Here is a 20,951-nt window from a genome sequence, read left to right as displayed (position 1 = left end):
ACTTGATGAAGTTACACCAGTCGATCGTCTCGACTTACAAGAGGAATCTCTCGCTTTGTTGTTTTCTCTTCTTTTCTCTCTATTCTTCTCTCTCTATACCGAGATATACCTAAGAAGCTCTACACCGAGATACACCGAAGAAGATAAACTTACAGAAGAAATAAAATCAATTTCTCTTTTGCCACAAGCCACCAAGAAGAAGCCAAGTGAGAACAATATTATTCTTCTTCTTTCCTCTTCCTTCTGCCTCAAGGAACTACTGCTTGCACTTCTATTCCTCTGTTCCGAGGAGGTCTGAACAAGAACACAAAAATCGTGACTTCAAAAACCAAAGAAGAGCTGCTGCGATGCCTTTTATCCCGAACAGGAAGCAGAGAGACGACGTTTCGCGAAACAACAGGGAGTCGTGACTATTCGTGATCGGACGAAGCAAAGCTTTGCTTTGCGCTCGCTGCGGGCGGAGGCGGGAGCTGTTTCGCGATCGAGCGGGAGTGAGGTCACGAACCGAGCTCCAATATAATTTATATAAATACTTTTAAAATTTTTATTGTACCTTATTATTAGTATAATTTTATGAAAATATGCCAACTCAAGCATTAAGCTATTGCAATTTTTTTTTAGCTTCATATAACTGAATCATTGTCTTTAATGAACGAAAAATTATTTTCATTACTAATTTGTGTTAGTTTTCTGCATAATCCTAGATCATACTTTGCAGTTTTATTTTATTTTTCTATTCAATATTATGTAAGTGGTGTTGGAACTTGTTGAAAGGACCAGCTGCCTTGAAGTTGGTCCTTTCTTATGAAGTCATAACTTCTGCTATGAAATCAAACCTTTCATTATAAAGCTTTTGAATATTTTGTTTTGCTTCTATTTTCTTTCACATATGAATTGTGTTTTCTTTGTTATTGTTTTTATTTAGAGCTCGTATTTGATGATGGCCACTTAGTGATCACCAGTCCTTAAGAACTCTGCATGTTGGAATGTGTATTGAACTCGTCAATTAGGATGAAAAGTAGTTGGAGGCATAGCATAAATTATAGAATTTTATCTGTATCATTTTAATTTTATGAGGTGTCTTTAGTCCACTACATAAGAAAATGTTGTAAAAGCTGCTTTATATGAAGGCAAACAGAGGTAAGTGGAGTGCTCGCAAATTGGGTCTTACAGACAAGAAGCTGCAAAAATGGTAGATTAAGTACACTGATTAAATAGCATAAAAGATAATGTAAATAAAGAGTTGGAGATTGCCTCAGTAAGGAGAGAGTCGTCCTCTCTTGAAATGGCCACTAATTAAATGGATGAACCACATTTAAAACTTGAAAGCATGAATGCATGCATAAATTGAGGGATTATAAGAATCACCTAATGAAATTATGAGTTTTGGAGTTTTGCTGGCTAATGAAAACAAAAAAAAAAAAAGGCTGTTTTTGATATTTTATAAAATTGAAGGCCAAGTGGGGCTGACTTGTTCAATAACCGTGCTCAATCAAAAGACTACATGGACTCAGTTTTTGAGAAATATGAAGAAGATATCGCTTTCTGTCTTATTGTTTTGACAAAATAGGCTGTGATCGGACTTGAGAGAAAAAATGTTCTTGACTTTTCATCAGGATGGATGAGTTATTCAAAGATTCTCATAGCCAAAGGTGTGACTTATATGAATCTACTATTCCTTGCCATCTTGAGTGAATTATAAGGCATACGCTTGTGAAAATACCCATAGCCAAATAGTCAAGTTAGGATTGAATATGATAGTACTAAAAATTTGTTGAAATAGTCATAGACTTTTTGGGCTGGTGCTATTATATATGATACTATTAGAAAGCTCATCTTAGTTATTTTCCTCCTTTAATAAAACTCGTGCTTTAAGTGAAAAATGATAGAATTTTAGTTTGTTTGTGTAGCAGTGGGTTGTAGCTTGCTTACAGGGCAGTCTCAAATTTTTTGATATACTCTATGGTAGTGACTTTGTAAGTTGCTTTTTTAAGTTTATTCATTAATTTTGATCAAAATTAAAGTCCTTTATATTAACTGAATTTAACTAAAAAATGATGTGTGGACTCCACAATCGGACTTGTTGATAGTTCCTTCATTATATCAATATTACTGACGTCTTTGAGAGAAGTTCCCCCGTCAATTTTAGACATGAGGGATTCCATAAGCTCTAGATTATAAATTTCCATGATCATAAAAAAATAAAAAGACCTAAAAAATATATTTTTTATTTAATTGATTAAAATTATAATTTACACGAGTTTTCAGGCATGCACTTTTCAAGGATAAAATACTTTTAGTTGTCTCTATTCCAAGTTCTTAGAATAGGTTTTCCTGTGTAAGTTTGAAGTTGGTCTTCCAAGGCCTAAATATTTATTGATAATATATGATCCTTATTTAGATGTAACCTTTTGAAGGAGGATTATCTTCTTGTTGCATTGGATGTTCAATTGATAAAAGTTCATGAACAATAATTTCATTCATGAACATTTGCATCGTAATTTTTGTCAGATTTCCTTATGGGGAGATGTTTGAATTTTAAGCACTTCAAGGAGGTTGAAATAAGTTTGCAATACTACACAAAGTTTCTCCAATAATCAATTATGATGCCACGATGCAGTGATGCACGTGCCAACCATGTAAGTATACATGTTAATTAAGTTATATACGGATTTTTGAGTGCGTGTATCAATCCTACGGAGAACTTGCTAATTTCCAAAGAGGTAAAAGTTGTAGTTTATTAATCCTAGGTCTAGTTTGAAGAGTCGAAATTTTGTGAATTTTAAAGTGTCTAAAATCCTAACTTTGTAAAAGTAAAGAACTTAAAAGTTACAAGAGCATGATTTTTATGATATTTATGCTTTTTTGATTTGGATTGCGGGATCCTTGATATTTTTCCAATAAATCTTTAAATTAAACAAACATGGACAAATCCTTCTTAGCCTCTTCCATCGCCATAAGAAACGATAGAGTCTCTTATTATAGCTAAGTTGGCTTAACCATTTAATATTTTTCAGGATCTTCTAATCTTCTATGAAGTTGCAATCACCTACTAACAAAATTCCTATTCCACTAAGTGATTTAGTTATATCATACATGTTCTTCTAGTCTACGGCCAATAGTCCTATATCATAAGGGATTTTAACATTTCAACTGGTCAGATTGAAAGTAAATGATAATTAAAAGTATAACACATTAAAATGCAATTAAATTCAGAGAAATCTCAGACAAATCTCATGGAAATAACATGATTCATCACCAACCAAATCAAAGAAGCATATAAAATTTAGTTCCTAGATACATTGTGCGAAAACCAAATTGATTTCATTGAGAAGCCAAAGCAGAAAGAGCTTACATAGGAATAATCTCACCGAAAGGATTAGTTGCTTTGCTCCACTGAATTTCTCCCTTTTACAGTGATCTCTATTTGATAGCACTCACACTTTACAAAAAAGAAAATTTCTCACCAAACTTACCCTAAAGCATTCTCAATGTCCCCCTCAAATTCTTCCCCGTACACTATGCTTAGGGATCGTTTAATACACCGGGGTTCTCGTAACTTTGAATCCAAGCAATTTAAGCCTTACGAGATGCCACATCGACACAAAACCATCCAAACTTCCATAGGTCGGTTCCATGCGCTTGGTTTCCAAGGGAGCTCCGACATTCTGTTCTTCATGTCTTGAATGGTGTAAGGATTTTTTCTTCAGGCGTCAGGTCTCCAGTTGGGTGCGAACTTTCCATCCATGTTGTTCCTGGTTCGACCGCCGGGAGCACCATCTTTCTCTCATTTATCTTTCCCTGGTTGAATGAAGCCATGGGCAGCGCTAGGTTTCTTGTTTGGGTCGAATTGCCTGATAAGGACTTGGGAAAAATTTGTTTTGAAGGCTCTTTCTTATAACCTGCAACCTGTAACTTGCAAAAACATGCAAAATTACCATTAAAAAAATATCAAATTGATACAAATAATGGAGAAAACATAGGAAATAACATAACACATTTCGTACACATCAAATTCTCATTATTGAAAGTTCAAAGCATCAACAATTTTTTCATTGCGCAAGCTGTGTTCGATAAGTAACTGCCTCTAATTCATGTTAGAGCAAAGAGAGCTTGTCTTATGGTAGAGGAAGATTTAGTTTGTAGAGCCTGAAGCATGACTATTAGCTGTTGAACCCATTTTACTTTGTTGATTAGTTTTTTCCCCCAAGATTCCAGATTTGCTTGTTATTAATCTCTATTTACCCTCTACATATTTATTAGTTTTGGTATGATGCACAAAGATTTGAGCTGATTTTTCGTGCGGGAGAGAATCCTTAATTACACTCTTCCATGCCGATCTTTTTTTATGTTTGATGCAAATGATTTTCTTAATAACAAAATAAATAATTTATGAATAAATTTTGATTTCAAAGTTTATGATTGCTATTAAATTAATTGAAATTTTTTTATTATGAATTATGTGAATTAATTTGTTTCAGGCAGCAAAGTAAATGAAAGCATGTTACTCTTACCTGATTATAAAAATTATTATGTTTGTAAAAAAGAGAGTAAGCAGGTTGCTAATTTTAAGTTCACTAAATGTTGAAATGTTATGATCTTTCGAGCATTTTAAGCTAATTGGATTATCTTGGTTATTTTTTAAGTTTAGCATGGTTTTTTGATCAATTTTGCTGGAAAATTTTAGGTTTTTTGTGCGAAGACTTCGTTTTTTATGAGAATTAATGATGTGGCATGAACAAATTCTTATCATCAGACATGAATCTCAAAGCATTTTGAGTTTGAAGCATTCTAAATTTAAATTCAAGATCATTCGGACCACAATTCTATCAAGTATATAATCAAACTGACCTTATAAAAAAAATAATCTCAATAACATCAAAAGTGATCTAATTTGAGTCCAAATATGCTTAGATCGAACACTTGAAGTGCAGTCAAAAGTTTTGCTGCATCAATTGAAAGATTAAATGATTTAAAAATTTGACATTTTTATAGTCAAAATTGAATGCCTGGACAAGATGAATCCACCAAGTTTAAGATCATTCAATTCTGATATCATTAAGATATTTAAATGTTAAATAAGTTATCTATGATTAAGGGAATCAATATGAATCGTCTGATAGATTGTTTTAGAGATTGATCAAATTTACCAAAATGTTTCTCTAAAAAAATTATAAATAGACTCAGATTCTTCACTTGAAGAGGAAGAGAGAAGAGAATGAGCTGACAACTTAAGCTTACTCTTAAAGTCTAAGTGGTTGTTGTCAGTTATCAAAGTTCGTCGCCAACCATCAAAGTCATACCCATCCACCAAAGGTAGCCATCGACCACCACCAACAAGTTATTACAGCCAACTATGACAATTATAACACCTAAGTAGATTTATTGTAGTCAACTACTACCACAAAATATTTTCTATAATCCCATCTTTTCTGATACAGGAGAAGTGTGGACCTCCGTGCTTTTAGTATTCTCGCAGATTACTTTAACTGATCCAAATTACATTATTTTTTACCTTTTAAGGATTTTTCTACATAGAAATTTATGATCTCTTCTCACAGTTTTTTTTTTATTTGTGTGTGTGATGTGTCTTCATGCGATACTAAAATGTTAAATTATCACTCTACTATCATGAAATTTTTAGCACACAATAGTCTGACAACGTATGTGGGAAATAAAATCCCATTTTTATATAAGTGTGAGCAACTTTTCAATGTTTAAGAAACACGATACTCATAACAATGGAGCCCCTCGCTTCGAAGGCAAGCATTCTAGGGGACAATGGTGGGAATTTTCTTCTCTCATTTTTTTTATGTGTGTCCACCATAGATTTTGAAATATTTCTACCTGAATGATCAGATACAAAATTTAAAGAAATAATATACCTCCTAGAGAAAAAAAAAATATATTACTTTAAAAATGGACCTAATCATTCGGATGATGAAAAACTTTGTGATTATGAGTTTATGTAAATCAAGTGTTTTTCCCCAACCTTACTAGTGTAAGATATGATTTGTTTTATTTCGGAGTGTGGTATCCATTTAAGGGCAAGCTTTCACAGTTAATTACATCTCCAAATTGTGAACTCCAAAAAAAAAACTTGATTTACATATTGACTTAAATTACTAAGATTTCAAAGTTTTCTTTCAAAGTTGGGACTTCAAAGGTTGGTGAATAAATCTAAGTTCAAAATTTGTGAAGAATTAAGCTCTAAAGTCGGGACTTACAATTTAATAACACGTTTTGTGGAAGATTGTGGGGGGGGGGGGGGGATTTAACCATCCCAGGGAGGACGATTTACCCAAAAGATTTAGATTTATTGATTATTTAAGAGCTTTGAGTTAAAATTAAGGTGCAATCAAAGAGTTCAGAATGGGCTGGAGGAGTTTAACTGATTGAAGAAGTTGAACTTAAAATTCTGGATCAAGAAAATTGATTTGAAAGTTTCACCTTCGAGTTGGATGGATTCTTAAACTAAGGGGTTGAGTCGAGTAGGAAATATTTCTGGATAAAGGTAAAACATTCTAATTATTATAAACTCTACAAAGAGTTTAAATCGGTGGACTAACCTAAAGTTTAGGAACCCATCGTTCAAGATGCCTATGATTTTCTATCGTGCTGGGTGCGTTTGTATCATTGAACTATGAAATAATCATATAACAAAAAATCTCTACTTAGCACCATAAAAATGACAAATGGAGGTTTTTTTAGCTAAAAATCGTTAGCGGTGCCTTCGTCAGTACCAATGAGTTACTTCTTCTTAGGGCTCCTACATAGTTTCTGGAAATAAGGCTATTTATTTTATATTTTAATTCTTAGTACTAGTTATGAGTATCTAATAAACTAACATAGGTTTTTAGACTGGACTAATCTAGGGTTTGTGTGACTCTCTGTTTTTCTTCTACTTTGGCTAACCCAGGGTTTCAAAGCTAATCTACCTAGATTTGGTTTTCATGATTTAGAGTTGGTGAATTTTAATTTTTTTTTTGGAGTTTGATACTTAATTTGTGATTTAGTTTGATTCCTAGTTTATTGGTCTTGGTGAAATCAAGGCTCTTTTAAGTTAAAAGTTTTGTATTTTTAGTTTTCTATTTGACCTCCTCCATTTAGTTTTATCTTTAGGTTTGGTTCTCAGTTTTTGAAGTTCTATATCGCTTGCAAGCTTACATGATTCAATTTCCTCTAATGTTTCAAATGACTTAAGGATTTTAAGTTGTTTAAGTTTTAAAGAGTTTTATTTTGGAAGTTTTAAATCCTTTTAAGTTATTTTAACATATTATTTAAGTGTTTAAGTGATCTTGGGTTAAATTTAAATATTCAATTTATCTTAAATTATTTAGTTAAGTGTTAAGGTTATCTTATTTGATTTAATTTTTTTATTATTATCTTTCATTTTTGGTTTACTTAATTAATGTGTTTTGATTTAAGTTTTTAAGCTCTTTAGTTTAAGTGTTTAAGTTATGTGGTTTATCTATTTAAATGTATTTAGTTTAGGTGTTTTAAAGTTTTTAAAGTGTTTGGTTTAAATGTTTAAGTTATTTTAAAAGAGTCTTAAAATTATTTTTAAGTTTTTATTAAATTATTTAAGGAAAACTATCATTATTCTTAAGTGGTCTTAAAATGTTTTTAAGTAATTAATATTTAAAACTATTCTTAATTTTTTTTAATTATTTTAATTGTTTTAATTTTTTTTTGAATTATTTTAATTTATTTTTAAGTCAATTTTCAATTAGTTGTTAAGTTAGCTTTAAATCATGTTCTTTTTGAATTAGTTTTAAATTAGTCCTAAATTATTTTGAATTATTATTTATTTATTATTTAAATTATCTTGAAGTTATTTAAATCATTTTTTAAGTTAGTTTTAAGTGATTTAAGTTACTCTTAAGTTGTTTTAAATCACTTAAAGATTTTGAACTAAATAGATAAATGACACACATTTATTAAAATGTTTACAATGAGAATCAACATGTGAGAAGTTCTCCTCCTCCTTTTTTTATTTTATTTGCATGTATTTGACATATGGAAAGAACTATTCATGATATTTGAAGAATGTGAAATATGATATACGCATGGGCTGAACTACATATGAAATAGGAATTAAACTAGGCAGTACATTAAACATGAATTAAACTAGACTACAAATAAAATAGGATTAAACTGCTACACATGGAGTAAGGAATGAAGTTAAATTAGATTAGGCTCAAGTTAGGTTAGACTTGGGCTCAGGGTGAACTAAGATTACTCTCGGTTGAGCAAGATTAAGATAGGGCCAGTTTGGTTGAGCAAGTTTAAGTTGTGTTGAGCTATGGTGAGCTATGTTCAGTTAGAGTTTGGCTATGTTGGACTAGTTTGGGCTAGGTTTGAGCTTGGTTGGGCTAGATTAAGCTAGGTTGGGCTAAGGCTAGGCTAGGGTGATGTATGTTGGGCTAACTTGGGCTAGGTCATGCTAGGTTTTAGGCTAGGGCTAGGTTTGGTTTGTGTTAGGTTGGGTCCAAACTAAGTCAGGTACAAGATAAGTATGGGCTCGAATGGGTTCAGGCTAGGTTGAGTTTTGTCCAGGTTGAGTACGAGCTAGGTTGGATCTCGACTAGGTTGTGTCTGGACTAGGTTGGGTCCGCGCTAGGTTGGGTTTGACCTTAGTTGGGACTTGTCAGGTTGGGTTAATGCTAAGTTGGGTTTAGGCTAATTCGAGTCTGACATGAACCCGAGTCTAACCTAATTATTTTATTTAATTAATTTTTTTCAAAACAAAATAAAAGGAAAATATAACAAAACTAAGTTATAAAAATTAAGAATAAAATAAACGTATCAGACGAAGGAAGGAAAAGTTGATCGGAGGATGAGGGAAACATCGCCCATCGGAGAGGAGGAAGGAGTAAGCATGCCTGTATTGTGGAGTGCAGCGAGCTATTTATTGGTGGCTGGAACGAAGGGATCAATGGATAGAACAATTGCTGCCACTAATCGACCTCGTGAACGTCAATTAGGGCAGAGATCGATGGTCATGTTTCTATATACGGTTGGAGCTCCCTGAGTCGCAAATGGAGCTATCACAGATCTGTTGGTTCCAATTTACTGGATCGCTAAAGGACAAATCGAAAAATGAGATTGGACTTTTGGGAATTCTCTTTTTATTATTTTGAAGGAGTGAAAAAATACAAGTCTAGGTGTTTTACAATGCAACACAACACCTAATTTTATACTAACTAAGACATACCGAAACAAAACAGGAAACGTACATAATAAAGGCAAGAAAATTAAGTGTCATCAATTCGCGCCTATTTGAATTGATTACACATATTTGAATTTTGAATTTGAATTTAAGATTCAAATTCAAAATTAATGATATTGCCATATCTCCTATATTTAATTCAAAATTAATGCTATGATCATATCTTCTATATTTGTTCCACTAATTAACTCATGCCTATTATGAAGCCACTAATTATGCAATCAATTCAAATTACCAATTCAAGATTAGTCTCACAGTCAAAAATGTGTCTTATTGTCTTCTTAATGATTAATTTAACTAGAAAAGGAGATTTAAATTTATCTCAGACAAAACATTTAGTTAGCTATTACCTTTACTTGTTTGGTGTCATCTTATTGTTGTAGCTATTCTTGCAGTCCTTCTATAGACATAGATCAATAAAGTTTTGCTTGAGTGTAGGCCGAAAAAAGAGCCCAATCATGACTATTCTTATGGGAGTGCTTTCTGGATCTCTTGCATTGATCATTCTATTTACAATCCTTCTTATTGTTACGGGAAAGATGAGGAGAAGGTTGCCAATACCGCCATTGATTATCTCAAGCCTTCCACTATCGGCAAGCAGTAGAAACTTGACCTTTTTCATGTGATTTTCTTACTCAATCAAGCAGATCATTGTTTTACAGGGAATAGCCAAGATTCTTTAACGAATATTGAATCCTCATTAATTGATCTGGATGCAATCAGAATTGCGACAATGGATTTTTCAGAAGAAAACAAGCTTGGAGAAGGCGGATTTGGAGTTGTTTACAAGGTGCAATTCTTTGTTCGATTTGCTTTGCTTTATTCAGTCAATCTCTTGATGCAGTTTGAGTACACTTACAAGTTTACGCTTACTGCCTTCAATCTGAACAGGGTGTGCTTGAAGATGGGCTAGAAATAGCAGTGAAGAGGCTATCGGTAACATCAAAGCAGGGATTAAAACAACTGAGAAATGAGGTGGATTTAATGGCTAAGCTTCAGCATAAAAACCTTGTTAAATTGTTAGGTTGTTGCCTGAAAGACGAGGAGAAGCTGCTTGTTTATGAATTCCTGCCTAACAAAAGCCTTGACAAGTACTTATCCGGTATTCTTATTTTCTGAAATCTTTAGATTTCAATAATTCCTTTAATTCTTTTGTCATGGTATTGATGGATTTATGAAAGACAATTAAAAGATTCCGTTAGGCGCCAGCAACTAGAATGGGGAACACGGTACAGAATCATTGAAGGCATTGGTAGGGGGCTTCTTCATCTCCATGAAAATCCAGGTTTCAGAATCATTCATCGTGATCTGAAAGCTAGCAATATCTTACTAGATATCAACCTGGAACCGAAAATTTCAGACTTTGGCATCGCAAAGCTCTTCAAAATGGATCAAACCAGAGGAATAACAAGCCAAGTTGTCGGCACATTGTATGTAGATTTCTTCTTTGTCCAAATTTTGAGTTAGCTATCCCTACTCCTCGCTTAATATATTGTTTTCTTATTGGTATCATTTACAGTGGATACATGTCACCAGAGTATGCTTTACATGGGAACTTCTCCACTAAATCCGATGTGTATAGTTTTGGTGTGCTGGTATTCGAGATCCTTGCTGGCTGTTGCAATAGTACTGTGGTTGCTTCAGGGACTCCCTTAGACTTACTTAGCCATGTAAGGACTTTAAAGTAATTTTTTTGTTATTTAAATTTCGAAATTCTGAGAAGATGACTCCAAATAATCAATTCTTGAGCAGGTTTGGCATTGTTGGAATAAAGGTATGGCGCTGAAAATCATTGATCAAATCCTAGTAGATAGGTATTCTTCGAATGAAGCATTGAGATGCATCCACATTGCACTGCTGTGCATCCAGGAAGATCCAGCTCTGAGACCAAGCATGTCTTCACTGCTAGCCATGCTCACCACTAGCACTGTTGCTCTGCCTGATCCCCTGATGCCTACATTTTTAAAGCAAGTGGAAGTTTGATTTCCTATTCGTCAGATGGTTCTTTTGTTTCAGCCGAGTAATGATTTGAGCTTCTCATTTAGGGATTTTGTTAATTAAATTTAATTTTGACATCAAAAAATTAATTTTTTGATCAAGGAGTTCCAAGGGATTTAGCATGGCCATTGAAAAAATATATATATTTTTTCAATGGCCATGCTAAATCCCTTGGAACTCCTTGATCAAAAAATTAATTTTTTGATGTCAAAATTAAATTTAATTAACAAAATCCCTAAATGAGAAGCTCAAATCATTACTCGGCTGAAACAAAAGAACCATCTGACGAATAGGAAATCAAACTTCCACTTGCTTTAAAAATGTAGGCATCAGGGGATCAGGCAGAGCAACAGTGCTAGTGGTGAGCATGGCTAGCAGTGAAGACATGCTTGGTCTCAGAGCTGGATCTTCCTGGATGCACAGCAGTGCAATGTGGATGCATCTCAATGCTTCATTCGAAGAATACCTATCTACTAGGATTTGATCAATGATTTTCAGCGCCATACCTTTATTCCAACAATGCCAAACCTGCTCAAGAATTGATTATTTGGAGTCATCTTCTCAGAATTTCGAAATTTAAATAACAAAAAAATTACTTTAAAGTCCTTACATGGCTAAGTAAGTCTAAGGGAGTCCCTGAAGCAACCACAGTACTATTGCAACAGCCAGCAAGGATCTCGAATACCAGCACACCAAAACTATACACATCGGATTTAGTGGAGAAGTTCCCATGTAAAGCATACTCTGGTGACATGTATCCACTGTAAATGATACCAATAAGAAAACAATATATTAAGCGAGGAGTAGGGATAGCTAACTCAAAATTTGGACAAAGAAGAAATCTACATACAATGTGCCGACAACTTGGCTTGTTATTCCTCTGGTTTGATCCATTTTGAAGAGCTTTGCGATGCCAAAGTCTGAAATTTTCGGTTCCAGGTTGATATCTAGTAAGATATTGCTAGCTTTCAGATCACGATGAATGATTCTGAAACCTGGATTTTCATGGAGATGAAGAAGCCCCCTACCAATGCCTTCAATGATTCTGTACCGTGTTCCCCATTCTAGTTGCTGGCGCCTAACGGAATCTTTTAATTGTCTTTCATAAATCCATCAATACCATGACAAAAGAATTAAAGGAATTATTGAAATCTAAAGATTTCAGAAAATAAGAATACCGGATAAGTACTTGTCAAGGCTTTTGTTAGGCAGGAATTCATAAACAAGCAGCTTCTCCTCGTCTTTCAGGCAACAACCTAACAATTTAACAAGGTTTTTATGCTGAAGCTTAGCCATTAAATCCACCTCATTTCTCAGTTGTTTTAATCCCTGCTTTGATGTTACCGATAGCCTCTTCACTGCTATTTCTAGCCCATCTTCAAGCACACCCTGTTCAGATTGAAGGCAGTAAGCGTAAACTTGTAAGTGTACTCAAACTGCATCAAGAGATTGACTGAATAAAGCAAAGCAAATCGAACAAAGAATTGCACCTTGTAAACAACTCCAAATCCGCCTTCTCCAAGCTTGTTTTCTTCTGAAAAATCCATTGTCGCAATTCTGATTGCATCCAGATCAATTAATGAGGATTCAATATTCGTTAAAGAATCTTGGCTATTCCCTGTAAAACAATGATCTGCTTGATTGAGTAAGAAAATCACATGAAAAAGGTCAAGTTTCTTACTGCTTGCCGATAGTGGAAGGCTTGAGATAATCAATGGCGGTATTGGCAACCTTCTCCTCATCTTTCCCGTAACAATAAGAAGGATTGTAAATAGAATGATCAATGCAAGAGATCCAGAAAGCACTCCCATAAGAATAGTCATGATTGGGCTCTTTTTTCGGCCTACACTCAAGCAAAACTTTATTGATCTATGTCTATAGAAGGACTGCAAGAATAGCTACAACAATAAGATGACACCAAACAAGTAAAGGTAATAGCTAACTAAATGTTTTGTCTGAGATAAATTTAAATCTCCTTTTCTAGTTAAATTAATCATTAAGAAGACAATAAGACACATTTTTGACTGTGAGACTAATCTTGAATTGGTAATTTGAATTGATTGCATAATTAGTGGCTTCATAATAGACATGAGTTAATTAGTGGAACAAATATAGAAGATATGATCATAGCATTAATTTTGAATTAAATATAGGAGATATGGCAATATCATTAATTTTGAATTTGAATCTTAAATTCAAATTCAAAATTCAAATATGTGTAATCAATTCAAATAGGCGCGAATTGATGACACTTAATTTTCTTGCCTTTATTATGTACGTTTCCTGTTTTGTTTCGGTATGTCTTAGTTAGAGTTACTTATTTCCCATCGAACCATGAAGAACCACAGTCCCATGCAAACTTGAAAATATCCATTGTTAATAGAAGGAAAAAAAAATCTGAATTTTCAGTCAATGCTGAAGAGATTCCAATGTATCTTTGCATGTAATTAATATATGAAATAAGTATGGCCACATGACAATCTCTCTGTATCAAAACTAAGCCAAAAGCGTGGGTTAATTTGAAAATTCATTAAAAAATAAAAATATTAAAGAAAATAATTTGAAAAATCTTATTGATAATTATTGACATGAAATGAATTCGGATATCTAGTAGGAATTCTTTTTCAGTTCTTTGGCAACTTTTGACAAGCATGTAAAGACCTTATAAGATCGATGGAATTATTCAACCAGGACGCTAAAAAAACAGTTGGAAGCTATAAGAATCTCAAATTATTATTTAATTGAACTAGGATATTAGTATAAATAAGGTCAAGATTTATTATAAGAATTAATAGTATAAGTAGTTGTCATATGATAACTTAATATGATAATAATATAATTCTAATAACTTCATGCATCCAGAGTTTGCCAATCCAAAAAAAAGAGAGGAATTGCATGCATACCAAACAAATCTTATGTCTGATACTCAAACTTCAGTTTATACATGAATATTGCTTGTAGGAGATCTTAATCTATGTAATCTATGAATATTGTGTTGGTTCCAATTTAATGGATCGCTAAAGGACAAATCGAAAAATGAGATTGGACTTTTGGGAATTCTCTTTTTATTATTTTGAAGGAGTGAAAAAATACAAGTCTAGGTGTTTTACAATGCAACACAACACCTAATTTTATACTAACTAAGACATACCGAAACAAAACAGGAAACGTACATAATAAAGGCAAGAAAATTAAGTGTCATCAATTCGCGCCTATTTGAATTGATTACACATATTTGAATTTTGAATTTGAATTTAAGATTCAAATTCAAAATTAATGATATTGCCATATCTCCTATATTTAATTCAAAATTAATGCTATGATCATATCTTCTATATTTGTTCCACTAATTAACTCATGCATATTATGAAGCCACTAATTATGCAATCAATTCAAATTACCAATTCAAGATTAGTCTCACAAGATCTTCAACTATGAAACAACACTTCGACTGGCTGGAATCGAGTGGAAAAGGCCACGAATTGCCGACAGTGCGGGTGCGTCAGCCAGTGGCACGGGGGTAGAATTGGGGAGGTGGAGGGGACACAGGCTTGCCACTCTGAAGCGCGCCCACACTGGTTACTTTTGTAGCGCTCCGCGCCTCATTGGTGTGGGCACGCTGCATTGGCGCTGGGGCACCATTCCCATAACCAAGCACGGTTACGCTTGAATGGCGGCGCAGGGGTACCACTGTTTATTGAAGTATTAATGCAGTGTTATTGATGTGCTATTGACGTGCTGTTGATGTGTTATTTGAGTGTTATTGATGTGTTATTATGATGTTATTGATGTGTTATTCGGTACATCAATGACACTCGAATAACACATCAATAACACCGTAATAACACATCAATAACACCGCAATAATACATCAATAAGATTGTGGTGTTATTTATGTCATTCAGGTATATATGTGATATATTTATTTGTTTTAAGTAACAAACTAATAGCAATATATTATTATTAATAATTTATTATGTATTATAATTTATAGGATTTAATTATTTAAAATATGATGATATTGTTATTTAAATTATTTTAATTAATTATAATTTATCATATTTAATTTTATGATTATGGATTATAAAGTTTCAAATGTTTATTTCATATACAGATCAGATCTCAGATAATAAATAGCTTTAGGTAACTTGCAGTGTTATTAATGTGTTATTCAAGTGTTATTACGTTATTATTCGAGTGTTACTTGAGCTAATTCATTTTGTCGGCAGTATTATTGCGGAGTTATTGTAGTGTTATCACAGTGTTATTACTGACGAAAACACCAAAATAACATAGCTGCAACAAATAATATGTTGTTCGTCGAAACATCGAGCTTGTTCGGGTCGGGTAAGACAAAAATATTAGGCAATATATACGTAATATATTTATTTAAGTAATAGGCTAATAGTAATATATTATTGTTGATAATTTAATATATATTATTATTTTATAGGTTTTCGTTTTTTTAAATATGATAATTTAGTTATTTTAATCATAATTTATCATATTTAATTTTATGAATTTATATTATAATATTTACGAAGGATTTGTCGTAATTAAAAAATGCCAAAGGTGGGTTCGGGGCGGGCCGTAAGGCTCATTTTTATTTTTTAACCGCTGCGGCCATTGGCCAACCGAGCGGCAATGCTCGCTACATCACCTTCTCTGGACCGAAACCTTAGGACATACCCCTCTCCCCGTCGCAACCCACGAAACAATCGCCTACTTCACTCCACCTCTCGGCCCGAAACCTTCGCCCAAGTTCTTCCCCTCTCCCGGTTTCACTCAAATCCATCGCCTTCCTGCCCAAACCCTTAAGGCATACTCGCGATTGGAGCTAGCTAGGAGACAACGAGCTACATCGCGGCGTATAGAGAACCGAAACTCTTCTCTTTCTTCTCCTTCCGATCCGCTACCACCCGAAACCATTGTGAAAGGTAAGCTTGTTCGCACCATAGAGGAGAAGGTAAACCAAAGCTATATCTTTCTCTGAAAATCTCTGGTTTTAGATTGTCGAGGTTCTCTGATTTTAAGAGTTTAATCAAGTTGCAGACGTCTTTCTGAAACTTTTTGAACGATTAACATACATACCACTTAATTACTGAGTATTTTCATATCTAACGCCTATACTGCTATTTTTTTTTACTTTATATGTCATTTTACCAAAGTATGAAAAGCTGCACCAATTTTTAAAAGTAAAAATCGTGATATTTCTGATGCGATATGAATGATTTAGGTGGTATAAATGTAAACAAAAATCAAAATGTAGGTGCTGGATATGTAAATACATATGAATTAGGTGGTATGTATGTAAATTCCTCTTTTTTTTTATTTGGTGGTGTTGTAGATCTCTGTATGTGCTTTTAAATATTAGTCTTCAAGCTCATAGGTAGGGAAGGCTGAGCTTTATCAGGCCTTTCCATTCCAATCAATCAATCTAAATTGGAGAAAAGTCCAAAGTTTATAGAAATTTACCCCCAATGGATTTAATCTCATTACTTGAAAAAAAAAAATGCATTTTTCACCATCTTATCACTTTATTTCTCCTCAATCTCACAATCTTGAGCTGTTAAAATCCAACGCTTCTGCAGTTGCATGAGAAAGTCCACAAGCAAGAGCAACCACGGGATCATCTTGCCTCACAAAGGTATGCTTCAGTAATATCTTTGGTTTTTTAAATTTCTTTCTCACGTTTGTTAGCCGTAGGACTTATATTGAATTGAAGAATTTTATCTAAAGTTCATGTTAACGCATTCTTATGGTTAGGACTGATGCATGATGGATATGTGTATGTTCGGGTCACATTAAAATTTATACAACAAGTCTTATAATATGTATTCAGATTAACTCTCTTGCAAGTGTTGTAATAATTTGCATACAATGTTCTGGTTAGATATATATGCAGAACTCAACCAAGTGTTTGTCATGAATCTGAAGCGTTTATAATTTCATATATTAAAACATTCAGCTATATTTGGATATTTAAATACTTGCTTCAAATACACCTTCTTCACTAATTGATATAAGCCTAAGTAAATTATAATATTTGTGCGTTGTAAGACTTCAAATATGTTTTGTGTGAACTCCGGTTTGCTTCTTTATGATCGCATCAAAGCAGATTATAGACAAATGTTTGGATTTGGAATGTTTCTTCAACTTGACCCAATTTTTAAGAGGCAAAAGCTGAATTTTAGGTTTTACTGATATAAATCTCCGAAAATGTTAACTCTGCCATTTGATTTTGCTTGAATGGCTTTCCAACCTTGGATGCAGATATGGATGCAGCTTATGTGAGGTTTGAGGTATAGTATGTGTTTAATTTGTTTCATTTTGATGGCTTATAATTTATTGTGAATTGATTTTCTTCAAAATTTGATGGTCCAAATTGGTACATAAGTAACAGTTGGTTTCTTGATGAAATGACATGTGATGATTTTGCAAAACTTTGCTTGTATTGTTTAAGCATGATATGCTCTAGATTGTCATCCAACAACTGATACTATAAATATAGATTCTCCTTTATAAGGAGATTTTTTGTTTTGGAAGATTTATATGCATACCACCCAATTATTATCTATCTAAATATCTAAAAACTATACGTCAATTTTTACATACGTACCACCTTACCTATGCATGAGAAGTTGTATTTAAACCTTTAAAAATTAAATTGGTGGGATTTTTGATTCGGTATGAAAGATTTGAGTGGTGGTAATGTGAAAAGTAAAGTTTAGATGTTGTGAATACAACAACAACAACAACAACAAGCCTTTATCCCACTAAGTGGGGTCGGCCACATGAATCCTTCTTCTTCTTTGCGTTGTGAATACATTAGAATTTAATGGCATGTTTGTAATTGCCTTATCTAAGCCTTTTATTAGTTTGTTGCAACTTTACTCAACAAACTCTCTCACAACCCGTGTCAATTTCAGCTCTTATGAAGTTCCAAAACCCAACGTCAAACTTGCTAAAAATCTGCTCCGTTTCAACCATCTATAAAGCCCCAAAACTCACTCAAAATCTGCTCCGTTTCAACCATCTATACAGCCCCAAAACTCACTCAAAACCTGCTCCGTTTCAGCCACCTAAATAGCCCCCAAACTCAATTGAATCCTGCCACATTTCAGCACCTAAACAGCCCCCAAGCAAACCTTCAAACCTGCTTGTAGTCGCTGAAAGCTCGTGTGATTTCAACCCTTAAGCACTAGTTGAAGCTCACATAATATTTGCCCGAATTCGACACACAACCATTTCTTAAACTTCTCTCAAAATCTACTTGTATTTGTTGAAGTCCTATGGATTTACAAACCTACCGTGTAATTCTTATGGATTCACATGCTTAACACTTAAATATGCAAACTTACAGATCCACAGTGTAATATTTATGTGTCTACATACCTAACACTTAAATTTACATTCGTGTTAAATCTATCATCTTGATTTTTGCACATCACGTTCACTTTTGTGATCCTATATCGAATTGAATTCTCATATAAATTCTCTATATGCATTTGCCAGGTAAATCCGTTTGCGGTCAGGATGTCGAATACTCATGAAGCTACTTTGGAGTGGACGAAATGGACGATATCAATCTTCGCATCTGTGAGATCTATTTAAAACAGCTCAACTTTTCCTTTAAAATCCTTCCTCACCTTTAAATTCTTAATCCAAATTTTGAAAATTTAAAATTGTTATAATTCAAATCCAAATGATCATTAATCAACAAAATAATAAAGAAATAATAAAATTGAAATGATTAAAAGTAATTAAAAGAACATGTGTAACTTTTCCAAGATTGTAAACATATCATTTTCACTATCAAACTTAATAAACGAAATCATTAACTTTTGAAAATTCGACCAACTAGTTCAAATCACTTTAATAAGACAAACCATAACAAATTAAATACACCATGTGTGACCGCCAACTTTGTAAAGGATATGCTAAGTTAAAACTGGCTCTCTCCAAGCCCGAGATGAAATTAGAAACTCTTCTTAGAGAGAAGGAAGAGCTACAGAAGAAATCCAAAGAAAACGCGAGGCTGCTCGCTTCCTCTCAAGCGTAGATAAACTGGTTATAGGAGGAGAAAGCTAAGCTACTCTATGAGCTAAGGGAGAAAAATTCACGTAATTCCTCATTAGAAAGCGAGTTAGCCGATGTGAAGGGACGGCTAAAACCTTGATGGAAGGGCTTGAAGAGCATAAAAGATCAGCGAGACTCCTAGTTGAACACTCTGTTGAGCAAAGGAAGAAGATGGAAGACAAAGCTAATACCTTGAAAAATTTTATATGATTTCTGAAGAAGTCGCAAGTTGAATAAGGAGTTAAAAGAAATATTCACAAGCTTGAAGGAGCAACTTGTAGGAAGGAAAATGCAAGAGGAGTTCCTTCAAGAAATTAAACTGATGTCTGAGTATGAAGAGTTACTGGCAGATCATGATTAGAGGACGATCAAGCAATGCTTAGTACTGAGGTGCAAAAAGAGATCCTTCCTCCTGATAGGGATGATTTGGAACGATACACGCAGCTTCTTGGATGATCTGGTGATGAATAGTAAGATCAAGATGAAACTTCTTCTAACGCTTGATTGTTGCTTTTTCTGTGGTCTTTATGTATGTGTGAGGATATGCGTGTATCCATATTCTTAGTATTTTATTGGTATATTTTTTATCTATATCTGACATTGTAGTGTTCATATATGATCATAGCTTTGCTTCCCGAAGCGTTTGTGGTTTGATTGCATCATTAATGCAAATCCTTTAACTCAAATCTTACAATTTATATCAATGCATTTTAAGTATTGGGTAAGTCACGTTACGGCTCTTGCAGGTGGATTCTGTAACCATTGCCAATGAAGTCCTTGCCTAGAGAAGCACACATTTCTTTTTTTATTATTATTGGTGTCGAGTAATATCAGCAATGGTAATTATAATAAATAATAATAAATATGTCATTATGAGGTTAGGTAAAAAAAGTTAGTAACACTTATCGTGACTCCTCCTTCAAGGCATGTAAATAGGGTGGAGGAGTGACCTGTGAAAAACTCTCAAAGTGGAAGTGGTTAAAACATTTTTATTGAGTGAAGAAAGGAAGATGGATAAAGATGGTGTGATCAGAGGAGTCTATCACAAGAAGGGAAGTAAACTATCCTCGCTGATCCTACTATGTAGGATATAGTCCTTTTGTTTGTTGATATCTGAGTTCAGGGGGTCTTTTGCTCGCTGAATCCAAACATCAGGTTGTTCAAATTTAGTAGGGCTAAGGCTCTCTCTAGGGTCACCGGAGGGGTTTCACTCGATAGATGATAAATGCTTATGAAATTTCACATGCGCATCCCTCTATCTAGGGCTGTCAAAAAAGCTCGTTGTTTGCGAACAGTTCGTGTTCGGTTCGTCAATGAGTTCGTGTTCGATTCGTTCGATAAGTAAACGAGACAAACGCGAACAAATTTTTTTCGTTCGGTTAGTTAAACGAACCAAACACGAACAGTGATGCGTTCGTTCGTGTTCGAATCGTTATTGTTTGAAATATAAAATAATATAAAATAATTATATATAAAAAATTTATTATATTTTAAAACATTAAATTTTATAAATTATAATATATAATAAAATAATAATAATAATATATTAATATACTATAGTAATAGTAATATACTAATATAGATATTGTATATTTATATAATATAAGTTATATAATTAATATATAATATTATTTTTATATAT

The 20,951-nt window shown here is 33.5% G+C and overlaps 3 protein-coding genes across 4 annotated transcripts in view; 2 read left to right on the top strand and 1 right to left on the bottom strand.

Annotated features, from left to right (window-relative positions):
• The window catches only part of LOC110039522 (xyloglucan galactosyltransferase XLT2), a 28,506-nt gene that overhangs the window by 5,329 nt on the left and 2,226 nt on the right, over positions 1-20,951 (top strand). The window contains exons 1-3 of one of the 2 annotated variants that reach the window (XR_002295533.1): positions 15,760-16,167; positions 16,822-16,877; positions 18,746-19,779. The gene's annotated coding sequence lies outside the window, so the exon portion shown is untranslated. Of the gene's footprint in view, positions 1-15,759; positions 16,168-16,821; positions 16,878-18,745; positions 19,780-20,951 lie in introns of those variants that run through there. The other variant, XM_020744621.1, reaches the window with a different exon arrangement.
• On the top strand, positions 9,612-11,275 carry LOC110039521 (cysteine-rich receptor-like protein kinase 10). Its single transcript, XM_020744619.1, has 6 exons — positions 9,612-9,832; positions 9,895-10,022; positions 10,124-10,334; positions 10,425-10,662; positions 10,752-10,902; positions 10,985-11,275. Exons 1-6 carry the CDS (start codon positions 9,691-9,693, stop codon positions 11,213-11,215), a joined length of 1,101 nt encoding a protein of 366 aa, XP_020600278.1. The 5' UTR covers positions 9,612-9,690; the 3' UTR covers positions 11,216-11,275.
• LOC110039520 (cysteine-rich receptor-like protein kinase 10) lies at positions 11,468-13,132 on the bottom strand. Its single transcript, XM_020744618.1, has 6 exons — positions 12,912-13,132; positions 12,721-12,848; positions 12,409-12,619; positions 12,081-12,318; positions 11,841-11,991; positions 11,468-11,758 (listed from the first exon to the last, which is right to left on the bottom strand). The coding sequence occupies exons 1-6, from the start codon at positions 13,051-13,053 to the stop codon at positions 11,528-11,530; spliced, it is 1,101 nt and encodes a 366-aa protein (XP_020600277.1). The 5' UTR covers positions 13,054-13,132; the 3' UTR covers positions 11,468-11,527.

This window comes from Phalaenopsis equestris, unplaced genomic scaffold (assembly GCF_001263595.1).
Source record: "Phalaenopsis equestris unplaced genomic scaffold, ASM126359v1 Scaffold000002, whole genome shotgun sequence".
Taxonomy (NCBI): domain Eukaryota; kingdom Viridiplantae; phylum Streptophyta; class Magnoliopsida; order Asparagales; family Orchidaceae; genus Phalaenopsis; species Phalaenopsis equestris.
The sequence above is the reverse complement of the archived record's forward strand: the minus strand, read 5'-3'. Positions and strand labels throughout refer to the sequence as shown.